Consider the following 12693-nt stretch of genomic DNA (forward strand, 5'->3'; position numbering starts at 1 on the left):
ATTTGTCTATTTGTTCTTTGGTTACCTGTGCTTTTGGTGGCATATCCAGGAAATCATTGCCAAATCCAATATTGTGAAGCTTTTGTCCTATGTTTTCTTCTAAGAATTTTATTGTTTTAAGTCTTATGTTTAGTTCCTTGATCCATTTTGAGTTAAATCTTGTATTTTGGTGTTAGGTGAGAGTCCAACTTCACTCTTTTGCATATGGATATCCAGTTTTCCCAGCACCATTTGTTGAAAAGACTGTCCTATCCCCATTAAGTGGTCTTGGCACCCCTGTCAAAAATCATTTGACAATAAATGTGAAGATTTACTTCTGAGCTCTCTATTCTGTTCCATTGGTCTACATATGTCTTTTTGTCAATACCACACTGTTTTAATTATTGTAGCTTTGTAGTACGTTTTGAAATCAGAAGTGTGAGTCTTCCTGTTTTGTTTTACTTTTTTCAAGATTGTTTTGGCTACATGGGGCGCTTTGAGATTCCATATGAATTCTGGAATGAGTTTTTCTATTTTTGCCAAAAATATCATTGGGATTTTGATAAGGACTGCATTAAATCTGTAGATCACTTTGGGTGGCATTTCAACTATATGAAGTCTTCCAATCCATGAGGATGTGATGTGTTTCCATTTATTTATGTCTTTAACTTCTTTAGCAACACTTTGTAGTTTTCACTGTACAAGTCTTTTACCTCCTTGGTGAAGTTAATTCCTAATTAATTTATTCTTTTTGATGCTTTTTTAATGGAATTGCTTTTATAATTGTCTATTGTTTCTGTATAGTAAAGCAACTGATTTTTCTGTGCTGACTTTGTATCCTGCTACTTCAGGGGTCCCGGTCCGTGGCCTGTTAGGAACTAGGCTGCACAGCAGGAGGTGAGTGATGGGCAAGTGAGCAAAGCTTCATCTGTGGCTCCCCATTGCTTGCATTACCGCCTGAACTATCACCCCCTCATCACCGGTACGTGGAAAAATTGTTTTCCACGAAACCAGTCCCTGGTGCCAAAAAGGGTGGGGACCACTGGGCTACTTCACTAAATTCAGTTATTAGTTCTGACAGTTTTCCTGGGGTCTTTAGGGTTTTATACATGTAAGATCATATCTTTTATTTCCTTGTTCATCTTCTGCATAGTTGTTGTATCCATTTTTGAAAGTGGGGCATTGAAGTCTCTAATTTTTATTGTTGAATTGTCTCTTTCTCCTTCCATTTCTGTCAGTTTTCACTTCATGTGTTTTTGGGCCCTTTTGTTAAGTACATATATTTATAATTGCTACAGCTCCCTGATGAATTGATGCTTTTATCATTATAAAATGTCTCTCTTGTCTCTAGTAACATTTTATTGTCTTAATGTTTATTTTGTCTGGTTATTAATGATTATTAGTATAGTCACTCCAGCAATCTTATGGTTGTTGTTTGTACATATGTCTTTTTCCATCCTTTTACTTTCAACCTATTTATATCTTTGATCTAAGTGTGTCTCCTTAATAGAAAATAATCTGAAAAAGAAAAAAAATATAAAACTGAATATACATACATATATATATAATACATATAACTGAATCACTTTGCTATACACCTGAAACATTGTAAATCAACTATATTTCAATAAAAAATATAAAAAATAAAGTACATATATTTAGAGATAAATGATTTATGTTGTTTAAAGGAGATGGATGTTTAAAAAAATTTAAAAAGTGTGCCTCTTACAGATAGCATATATTTAGATTTTATTTTCATATATCTGGCAATCTCCGTCTTTTGATTGGATTTTAATCCACTAAAGTTTAATGTTATTATTGACACTGTAGATTTGAATCTGGCATTTTCCTGTTTACATGCTCACCACGTGTTGTTACTTTATTCCTTCTTTACTGTCTTCTTTATTTTTTTTGGAAAGTTCATAATAATGCAATTGACAAGGAAATTTAGTTATTTCTGAGATATACATTTCAAAGTAATAACTAGAATTATGACTTATAACATTATACCAGAACATATAAGATTTTTAGAAATTTCATGTAATGTCTGAAACATTTATATTAACATATTTCCATAGAAATAACCCAAAGAAAGTTTAGTATTAGTTGTTTTGTTTTTTTATACTGCAGGTTCTTATTAGTTATCAATTTTAAACACGAGTGTATACATGGCAATCCCAATCGCCCAATTCAGCACACCATCATCCCCACCCCACCGTAGTTTCCCCCCCTGATTTCCATGTTTGTTCTCTACATCTGTGTCTCAACTTCTGCCCTGCAAAACGGTTCATCTGTAACATTATTCTAGGTTCCACATATATGCGTTAATATATGATATTTGTTTTTCTCTTTCTGACTTACTTCACTCTGTATGACAGTCTCCAGATCCATCCACGTCTCAACAAATGACTCAATTGTGTTCCTTTTTATGGCTGAGTAATATTCCATTCTATATATGTACCATATCTTCTTTATCCATTTGTCTATCAATGGGCATTTAGGTTGTTTCCATGACCTGGCTATTGTAAATAGTGCTGCAATGAACATTGGGGTGCATGTGTCTTTTTGAATTATGGTTTTCTCTGGGTATATACCCAGTAGTGGGATTGCTGGGTCACATGGTAATTCTATTTTTAGTGTTTTAAGGAACCACCATGCTGTTCTCCATAGTGGCTGTATCAATTTACATTCCCACAAACAGTGCAAGAGGGTTCCCTTTTCTCCAAACACTCTCCAGCATTTGTTATTTGTAGATCTTCTGATGATGCCCATTCTAACTGGTGTGAGGTGATACATCACTGTAGTTTTGACTTGCATCTCTCTAATAATTAGTGATGTTGAGCAGCTTTTCATGTTCTTCTTGCCATCTGTATGTCTTCTTTGAAGAAATGTCTATTTAGGTCTTCTGCCCATTTTTGGATTGGGTTGTTTGTTTCTTTAATATTGAGCTCCACGAGCTGTTTATATATTTTGGAGATTAATACTTTGTCCATTGATTTGTTTGCAAATACTTTCTCCCATTCTGAGGGTTGTCTTTTCGTCTTGTTTATGGTTTCCTTTGATGTGCAAAAGCTTTGAAGTTCATTAGGTCCCATTCGTTTATTTTTGTTATTTCCATTACTCTAGGAGGTGGATCAAAAAAGATCTTGCTGTAAAAACAAAAATGATCTTGCTGTGATTTATGTCCAAGAGTGTTCTTCCTATGTTTTCTTCTAAGAGTTTTATAGTGTCCAGTCTCACTTTAGGTCTCGAATCCATTTTGAGTTTATTTTTGTGTATGGTGTTAGGGAGTGTTCTAATTTCATTCTTTTACATGTAGCTGTCCAGTTTTCCCAGCACCACTTATTGAAGAGACTGTCTTTTCTCCATTGTATATCTTTGCCTCCTTTGTCATAGATTAGTTGACCACAGGTGCGTGGGTTCATCTCTGGGCTTTCTATCTTGTTCCATTGATCTACGTTTCTGTTTTTGTGCCAGTACCATATTGTCTTGATGACTGTAGCTTTGTAGTATAGTCTGAGGTCAGGGAGGCTGATTCCTCCAGCTCCAGTTTTTTTACCTCAAGACTGCTTTGGCTATTCGGGGTCTTTTGTGTCTCCATACAAATTTTAAGATGATTTGTTCTAGTTCCGTAAATAATGCCATTGGTAATTTGATAGGGATTGCATTGAATCTGTAGATTGCTTTGGGTAGTATAGTCATTTTCACAATATTGATTCTTCCAATCCAAGAACATGGTATATCTCTCCATCTGTTGGTATGATCTTTAATTTCTTTCATCAGTGTCTTATAGTTTTCTGCATACAGGTCTTTTGTCTCCCTAGGTAGGTTTACTCCTAGGTATTTTATTCTTTCTGCTGCAATGGTAAATGGGAGTGTTTCCATAATTTCTCTTTCAGATTTTTCATCATTAGTGTATAGGAATGCAAGAGATTTCTGTGCATTAATTTTGTATCCTGCAAGTTTACCAAATTCATTGATTAGCACTAGTATTTTTCTCGTGGCATTTTTATAATACTCTATGTATAGTATCATGTCATCTGCAAATAGTGACAGTTTTACTGCTTCTTTTTCAATTTGTATTCCTTTTATTTCTTTTTCTTCTCTGATTGCTGTAGCAAGGACTTCCAAAACTATGTTGAAGAATAGGGGTGAGAGTGGACATCCTTGTCTTATTCCTGATCTTAGAGGAAATGCTTTAGTTTTTCACCATTGAGAATGATGTTTGCTGTGGGTTTGTCATATATGGCCTTTTTTATGTTGAGGTAGGTTCCCTCTATGCCCACTTTCTTGAGAGTTTTTTTTAATCATAAATGGGTGTTGAATTTTGTCAAAAGCTTTTTCTGCATCTATTGAGATGATCACATGGTTTTTATTCTTCAATTTGTTAATACGGTGTATAGCATTGATTTATTTGCGAATATTGAAGAATCCTTGCATCCCTAGGATAAATCCCACTTGATCGTGGTATATGATCCTTTTAATGTGTTGTTGGATTCTGTTTGCTAGTATTTTGTTGAGGATTTTTTCATCTATACTCATCAGTGATATTGGTCTGTAATTTTCTTTTTTTTTAGTATCTTTATCTGGTTTTGGTATCATGGTGATGGTGGCCTCGCAGGATGAGTTTTGTAGTGTTCCTTCCTCTGCAATTTTTGGGAAGAGTTTAAGAAGGATGCGTGTTAGCTCTTTTCTAAATGTTTGATACAATTCACCTGTGAAGCCATCTGGTCCTGGAGTTTTGTTTGTTGGAAGATTTTTAATCACATTTTCAATTTCATTACTTGTGATTGGTCTGTTCATATTTTCTATTTCTTCCTGGTTCAGTCTTGGAAGGTTATACCTTTCTAAGAATTTGTCCATTTCTTCCAGGTTGTCCATTTTATTGGCATACAGTGGCTTGTAGTACTCTCTTAGGCTGCTTTGTATTTCTGCAGTGTCTGCTGTAACTTCTCCTTTATCATTTCTAATTTTATTGATTTGAGTCCTCTCCCTCTTTTTCTTGATGAGTCTGGCTAATGGTTTATCAATTTTGTTTATCTTCTCAAAGAACCAGCTTTTAGTTTTATTGATCTTTGCTATTGTTTTCTCTGTTTCTATTTCGTTTATTTCTGCTCTGATCTTTATGATTTCTTTCCTTCTGCTAACTTTGGGTTTTGTTTATTCTTCTTTCTCTAGTTCCTTGAGGTGTAAGGTTAGATTGTTTATTTGAGATTTTTCTTGTTTCTTGAGGTAGGCTTGTATAGCTATAAACTTCCCTCTTAGAACTGCTTTGCTGCATCCCATAGGTTTTGGATCGTTGTGATTTCATTGTCATTTTTCTGTAGGTATTTTTTCATTTCCTCTTTGATTTCTTCAGTGATCTCTTGGTTATTTAGTAACATATTGTTTAGCCTCCATGTGTTTGTGTTTTTTAGGGTTTTTTTTCCCTATAATTCATTTCTAATCTCATAGCATTGTGGTCAGAAAAGATGCTTGATATGATTTCAATTTTCTTAAATTTAATGAGGCTTGATTTGTGACCCATCCTGGAGAATGTTTCGTGCACAGTTGAGAGGAAAGTGAAATCTGCTGTTTTTGGATGGAATGTCCTATAAATATCAATTAAATCTACCTGGTCTGTTGTGTCATTTAAACCTTCTCTTTCCTTATTTATTTTCATTTTGGATGATCTGTCCATTGGTGTAAGTGAGGTGTTAAAGTCACCCACTATTATTGTGTCACTCTCGATTTCCTCTTTTAGAGCTGTTAGCAGTTGCCTTATGTATTGAGGTGCTCCTATGTTGGGTGCATATTGTTACATCTTGTTGGATTGATCCCTTGATCATTATGTAGTGTCCTTCCTTGTCTCCTGTAACATTCTTTATTTTAAAGGCTATTTTATCTGACAGGAGTATAGCTACTCCAGCTTTCTTTTGATTTCTATTTGCATGGAATATCATTTTCCATCCCATCACTTTCCGTTTTTATGTGTTCCTAGGTCTGAAGTGGGTCTCTTGTAGACAGCACATATGTTTTTGGATCCATTCAGCAAGCCTGTGTCTTTATGTTGGAGCATTTAATCCAGTCACGTTTAAGGTAATTATCAATATGTATATTCCCATGACCATTTTCTTAATTGTTTTGGGTTTGTTTTCGTAGGTCCTTTTCTTCTCCTGTGTTTCCCACTTAGAGAAGTTCCTTTAGCATTTGTTGTAGAGCTGGTTTGGTGGTGCTGAATTCTGTTAGCTTTTGCTTTTCTGTAAAGCTTTTGATTTCTCCTTCGAATCTGAATGAAATCCTTGCCGGGTAGAGTAATCTTGTTTGTAGGTTCTTCCCTTTCATCACTTTAAGTATATCATGCCACTCCCTTCTGGCTTGTAGAGTTTCTGCTGAGAAATCAGCTGTTAACCTTATGGGAGTTCCCTTGTATGTTATTTGTCATTTTTCCCTTGCTGATTTCAATACTTTTTCTTTGTCTTTAATTTTTGCCAATTTGATTACTATGTGTCTCGGCGTGTTTCTCCTTGGGTTTATCCTGTATGAGACTTGCTGTGTTTCCTGGACTTGCATGGCTATTTCCTTTCCCATGTTAGGGAAGTTTTCGACTATAATCTCTTCAAATATTTTCTCGGGTCCTTTCTCTCTCTCTTCTCCTTCTGGAACCCCTATAATGTGAGTGTTGTTACGTTTAATGTTGCCCCAGAGGTCTCTTAGGCTGTCTTCATTTTTCTTTATTTTTTCTTTAGTCTGTTCCGCAGCAGTGAATTCCACCATTCTGTCTTCCAGGTCACTTATCCATTCTTCTGCCTCAGTTATTCTGGAATTGATTCTTTCTAGTGTAGTCATCATTTCAGTTATTGTACTGTTCATCTTTGCTTGTTTGCTCTTTAATTCTTCTAGGTCTTGTTAAATATTTCTTGCATCTTCTTGATCTTTGCCTCTATTCTTTTTCTGAAGTCCTGGATCATCTTCATTATCATTATTCTGAATTCTTTTTCTGGAAGGTTGCCTATCTCCACTTCATTTAGTTGTTTTTATGGGGTTTTACCTTGTTCCTTCATCTGGTATATAGCCCTCTGCCTTTTCATCTTGTCTATCTTTCTGTGAATGTGGATTTTGTTCCACAGGCTGTAGGACTGTAGTTCTTCTTGCTTCTGCTGTCTGCCCTCTGGTGGATGAGGCTATCTAAGAGGCGTGATGGGAGGGACTGGTGGTGGGTATAGTTGTCTGTTGCTCTGGTGGGCAGAGCTCAGTAAAACTTTAATCCACTTGACTGTTGATGGGTGGGGCTGTGTTCCCTCCATTGTTGGTTGTTTGGCTGAGGCAACCCAACACTGGAGCCTAGCTGGGCTCTTTGGTGGGGCTAATGATAGACTCTGGAGGGTTCCCGCCAAGGAATACTTCCCAGAACTTCTGCTGCCAGTGTCCTTGTCCCCACGGTGAAACAGAGCCACCTCCCGCCTCTGCAGGAGACCCTTCACCACTAGCAGGTAGGTCTGGTTCAGTCTCACCCGAGGTCACTGCTTCTTCCCCTAGGTCCCGATGCACACACTACTTTGTGTGTGGCCTCCAAGAGTGGAGTCTCTGTTTCCCCCAGTCCTGTTGAAGTCCTGCAATCAATTCCCACTAGGCTTCAAAGTCTGATTCTCTAGGAATTCCTCCTCCTGTTGCCAGACCCCCAGGTTGGGAAGCCTGACGTGGGGCTCAGAACCTTCACTCCAGTGGGTGGACTTTTGTGGTATAAGTGTTTGCCAGTCTGTGAGTCACCCACCCACCAGTTATGGGATTTGATTTTACTGTGATTGCGCCCCTCCTACTGTCTCATTGTGGCTTCTCCTTTGTCTTTGGATGTGGAGTATCTTTTTTGGTGAGTTCCAGTGTCTTCCTGTTGATGACTGTCCAGCAGCTAGTGGTGATTCTGGTGTGCTCGCAAGAGGGAGTGAGAGCACGTCCTTCTACTCCGCCATCTTGGTTCCTCCCTGTCTTCTTTTTTTTTTAAGTGGACATTTTCTCATGCAACATTTAAATTCCTTTAATAATTTTTAAATTATATTTTTGGGTTATTTTCTCTAGGGTTTATAATATACATCTTAACTGTATCTAACTCAGACATATACTAACTTCATTCCAGTGAAATATCAAAACTTTATTCTTATATAGCTCTATTCCCTCCCCGTTTTTTGTGGTATTACTGCTATACGTGTTATGTCTACACAAACCCAAGAATACATTGTTATAATTATGACCTTAAATAATCGCTTTTTAAAAAATTTATTTATTTATTTTTGGCTGTGTTGGGTCTTATTGCTGTGCGCAGGCTTTCTCTAGTTGCGGCAAGTGGAGGCTACTCTTTGCTGCAGTGCGTGGGCTTCTCATTGCAGTGGCTTCTCTTGTTGCAGAGTATAGGCTCTAGGCACGCAGGCTTTAGTAGTTGTGGCACTTGGGCTCAGTAGTTGTGGCTCACGGGCTCTAGAGCACAGGCTCAGTAGTTGTGGCGCATGGGCTTAGTTGCTCTGCAGCACATCCCTCCCCCCTTGTTTTTATCTATATCCTGGCAACATAGATGTCACCCCTGGGTGACTGTAAGCCACAAATCGGTCAAAGATTATTCATAAGTCCTCTTAGCCAGTTAGATTTTTACCCTTCACCATTGAAATATGTGTGCAGCAAGGCTGCTATAGTAGTTCAGAGAGTTTACACTTTTTCTGCCTCACATTAAGCAAGGGACTAGTAGTTTGCAGGTTCTGAAACAGGAGGGAAGGGGGCAGGTCACAAACTTTAAAAGAATGACATAGCCCAAGGACACGACATAAACTGATTAGAATCGATTAGGTCCAAGATGGTGGACAAGTCAACTTCCACTAGACTTTGAGCCTCAGTATATGCTCATTGTAACATATCAGCAAGCTAACTGACATACCTACCAGCACTATGACAGTTCTGAGGCCAAAGATCAAAAAGTGGGTGGTGAGCTGGGACAAAGTGAAAGAGTGGCATGGACATATATACACTACCAAATGTAAAATATATAGCTAGTGGGAAGCAGTGGCATAGCACAGGGAGATCAGCTTGGTGATTTGTGACCACCTAGAGGGGTGGGATAGGGAGGGTGGGAGGGAGGGAGATGCAAGAGAGAAGAGATATGGGGACATGTATATGTATAACTGATTCACTTTGTTATAAAGCAGAAACTGACACACCATTGTAAAGCAACTATACTCTAATAAAGATGTTAAAAGAAAAAGTGGGTGGTGGCCCAATTCCTGGGAATCCCAGCCCCTTCCTGAAATAGCTGGAATACTCCTCCCACTCATTAGCCTATGAAATTACCCACCCTTATAAAAACTGACAACCCCATACCCTGGTGCCTTTCTCACCTCTGAGATGGCCCACACTCTGTCTGTGGAGTGTGTTTCTCTGTAAATAAATCTGCTTCTTAACTATCACTTTGTCTCTCACTGAATTCTTTCTGCAATGAGACATCAAGAATCTGAGCTTCATTAAATCCTGAAACCACATGTGTGATCTCAGTTAAAAGACTGTGGGTTTTGGCTGGGTTCGAGTCCTGGCCATGTGGGTTCAAGTCCCAATCTGGGTTTTGACCGGGTTTGAGTCCTGGCCATGTGGGTTCAAGTCCCAGTGTGGGTTTAGGATGGGTTATAGTCTCAGCATGTGAGTTCAAGTCCCAATCTGAGGTGCATGGTTTCAGCTGGCGACCATGAAGGGGCAGTGACAAGGTAAGAAAATGTTGAGAGTTAGGTCTTCGTCCTAGACGGGCTTGTGGGATGCCACAAGTCAGGTGTACTGGGGAGGATGCTCCACCGATGTCTGCCCATTTTTATTGGGCCAGTTAACCCTGAATGCTTCAGGGCTCTGATCAGGAACATAGGTCCTGACCAGAGGAATGATGGCAATCAACATGGTGTGTTACAGAAAGATGGTGTGGAATGGCTATGCTTAGGGACAACCATCAGCAGGTCCAGGACAGAATTGTTGCTGCAGGATTTGGTAATCATCTAGACTCTTCTCCTCAACTCTGAGGTTTTTCTCCTACATTCTATGTTCATTCCTGTTTGAGTTCTTTCTTTCTTTCTTCTCTTAACCCCAGAAGACCTGTGTGGCTGCCAAGATGTACTTCTTATTGACAAGTGCTGACCCTTTATTTCCAACTTACAGCTAGACCAACTCCTGCTCATCGTCAACACCACTGGGGATGCCTTCTGTGCTGTTTCTTTGCAACAACTTTTTGGGCACTATCATCTGGTTGGGAGACTGCCTTGGAAGGGATAACATCTAAAATTATAAGTGCAAATCTTGACCAAATTGCGTGGCTAGAGACATCATCTCAGGCTTGGGTCTAAAATGGGTCAGGCTGCATCAATCCCAGCTGATACCCGTCTGGGCCATATACTCCAGGAAAAATTCAGACAACAGGAATTAAAAAGCAAAAAACTTCAGGATTGGCCACAATATGAGTTAGGAAATTTAAAATGGAGTGAAGTACGCTATGTTCAAGTTTTCATGGCCTTGTATCTAGACAATGGAACCCAAAAGGAATCTAAGGCATGTGTAGCTTGGAGGGATAACTCTAGGAAGGACACAGAGGACATTTTAACTGACCCACCCTACGGGACCATGCAGTACACTGGGTGGGGATCGAGGCCATCCCTGAGGCAAATCAACAATGGAATTACCAGGTGAATTCTATTGATAGAGATAGATGGGACCATATGATTAACTGTTTAATAGAGGGTATGAAGAAACTTACAGTAAAACCTGTTAATAATAAAAAGGTGAAAGAGGTCCAACAGGGACAGGACAAAAATCCTGCAGTCTTCAAAGGAAGACTAGTAGAAGCTTTTAGGAAGTATACAAACGTGGATCCCTCCTCCCTCGAGGGACAGGCCCTTTTGGCTATGCATTTCATAGCCCAGTCTGCCCCAGACATCAGGCAAAAAATTCAGAAACAACTGCTGGTCCTCAGACTCCACTGAACGATTTGTTCCAATTGGCTTATTTGGTTTTCAATAATAGGGATATGGCTGAAAAGGCTGAACACACCCAGAGAAATATGCAAAAGGCTGAAATGATGGAAGTGGCTTTGTCCACTCAGAGACTACCAAAGGGGAAGTTGGCTTTTCCAGGACAACCTGGCCCTGGTGGCCCACTAGGCCCACGGGTACCCAGACAGATGCAGTGTACCCTGTGTGGACAAAAGGGACACTGGAGGGAGGATTGCGATTGATGTGCCCTTTGCAAAGAGCCAGGGCATTGGAAGAGGGAATGCCCAGATGACAGAGAGCAAGGGAAGCCCCTCAGCCATTGATGGTTTTGCAATCAGAAGACTGAAGAGGCCTAAGGCCAAAAGTGGCTCTGCCTAGAGATACCATCTACATGGTCATTGATGTGGTGGGCCACTTGATAGAATTCTTATAGATACTGGTACAACCTTTTCGGTCTTAACTCAAAGGATTGGAAACAATAGTAACCATGAGGAGTATGTAATGGGGATGTCAGGGAAGAGGCAAGGGCACAATTTCCTGGAACCCCTTTTGTGCAGCATCAATGGCTGGTTGTTCTTACATTCCTTTCTGTTTGTGCCTGACTGTCCCATCCCTTTAATGGGAAGAGATTTGTTAGCTAAGTTAGGGGCCACTCTGTTTCTTCAGGGGCAAGGGAACCACCCTCATCACCAAATGGTTCTAACAGAAAGTGGAAAGGAACATAAAATTTGAAGCTAAAATAGAAGCCTTAGTAGACCCTGGAATGTGGAATACCGAGGTTCCGGGCTTGGCTGAAGATATCCAGCCAATGATTATTAAGTAAAAAGGGTTATAGAGTGTCTAAATATAAGGTACAAATTTCTTAAACCTAGGGAAGATCCTCAAAAGTGTCTGTAAATAGATTACAAAAAAGGGAGGCCACTGGTTTGACTAAACTAAGTGTAGCTGATATTCAGAGCCTGATAGGAATTTTGGAAGAGGCCTTCTCCCATAAGCTAAGTGAGGGAAAGTAAAACCTTACAACACAGGTGAATGGGTGTATCAGTCCTTTGACAGCATTGAGGTAGCCACCCAATTCTTTGGAAAAAAAAAAAAACTGTCCTTGTTTTACAAATCTAGGCTTTATAGGACCAGAGCTGTAGCTCCAAAAATAATCCAAAACCCACCAATCCTTTTACCCTTCTATTTAAAAGGCTTGTAAGTATTAAACAAAGGGGAAACAAAGTCATCCTAGGAGAAAGTTGCCTGTGCTTTGAGATGTAAATGTCCTACCTGGTCTTCTCAGGAACCCTTATCTCCACCCTATTTTTAGAATGCAAAGTTTGAAAAACGGGGTAAGTAATTTGGAAGTTGTCAAGGACAAAAAGAAATCCTAAGTGTCTTTTCTGTAAACAGTAGTAAAAAGGGTTTAGCCATCTAGACAAGGGAGCTTGATTTGTTCCATCTGCCAGAAACCCAATTTTAATCCAATCTGTTTTGTAGACATTGCTGTACCTGACTCATGGCTGAAATTTTGGAATGGGAACTATGAGGCCTGTGTGTTTGTTTGTGTGTTTGTATGTATCTATATGTGTGTTGTAGCTGTATGATATTGCCAAAAACTTAATTCATAAAAGAGCTCTACTTAATTAAAGGAAATTAAGCACCTATATAAATACTCAGAAATAGAAAATAATCTGGCCATAATAAATTTCAGGTTCATGTCATATGGAAAATATTCAGTACTAAA

At 39.1% G+C, this 12693-nt stretch overlaps 1 protein-coding gene across 9 annotated transcripts in view; it reads right to left on the minus strand.

Moving 5' to 3' along the window:
• Positions 1–12693, minus strand: part of FAM120C (family with sequence similarity 120 member C) — a 139066-nt gene that overhangs the window by 31611 nt on the left and 94762 nt on the right. The window contains exon 11 of one of the 9 annotated variants that reach the window (XM_027096799.1): positions 917–1497. The exons of the other annotated variants lie outside the window; for them this stretch is intronic. Coding sequence (XP_026952600.1) covers positions 1452–1497 — 46 coding nt within the window. The 3' untranslated portion in view covers positions 917–1451. Of the gene's footprint in view, positions 1–916; positions 1498–12693 lie in introns of those variants that run through there. 9 annotated transcript variants of the gene reach the window in all.

The sequence above is a fragment of the Aethalodelphis obliquidens genome, unplaced genomic scaffold (assembly GCF_003676395.1).
Source record: "Aethalodelphis obliquidens isolate GAN/ISIS:26980383/991018 unplaced genomic scaffold, ASM367639v1 scaffold108, whole genome shotgun sequence".
Lineage (NCBI taxonomy): Eukaryota > Metazoa > Chordata > Mammalia > Artiodactyla > Delphinidae > Aethalodelphis > Aethalodelphis obliquidens.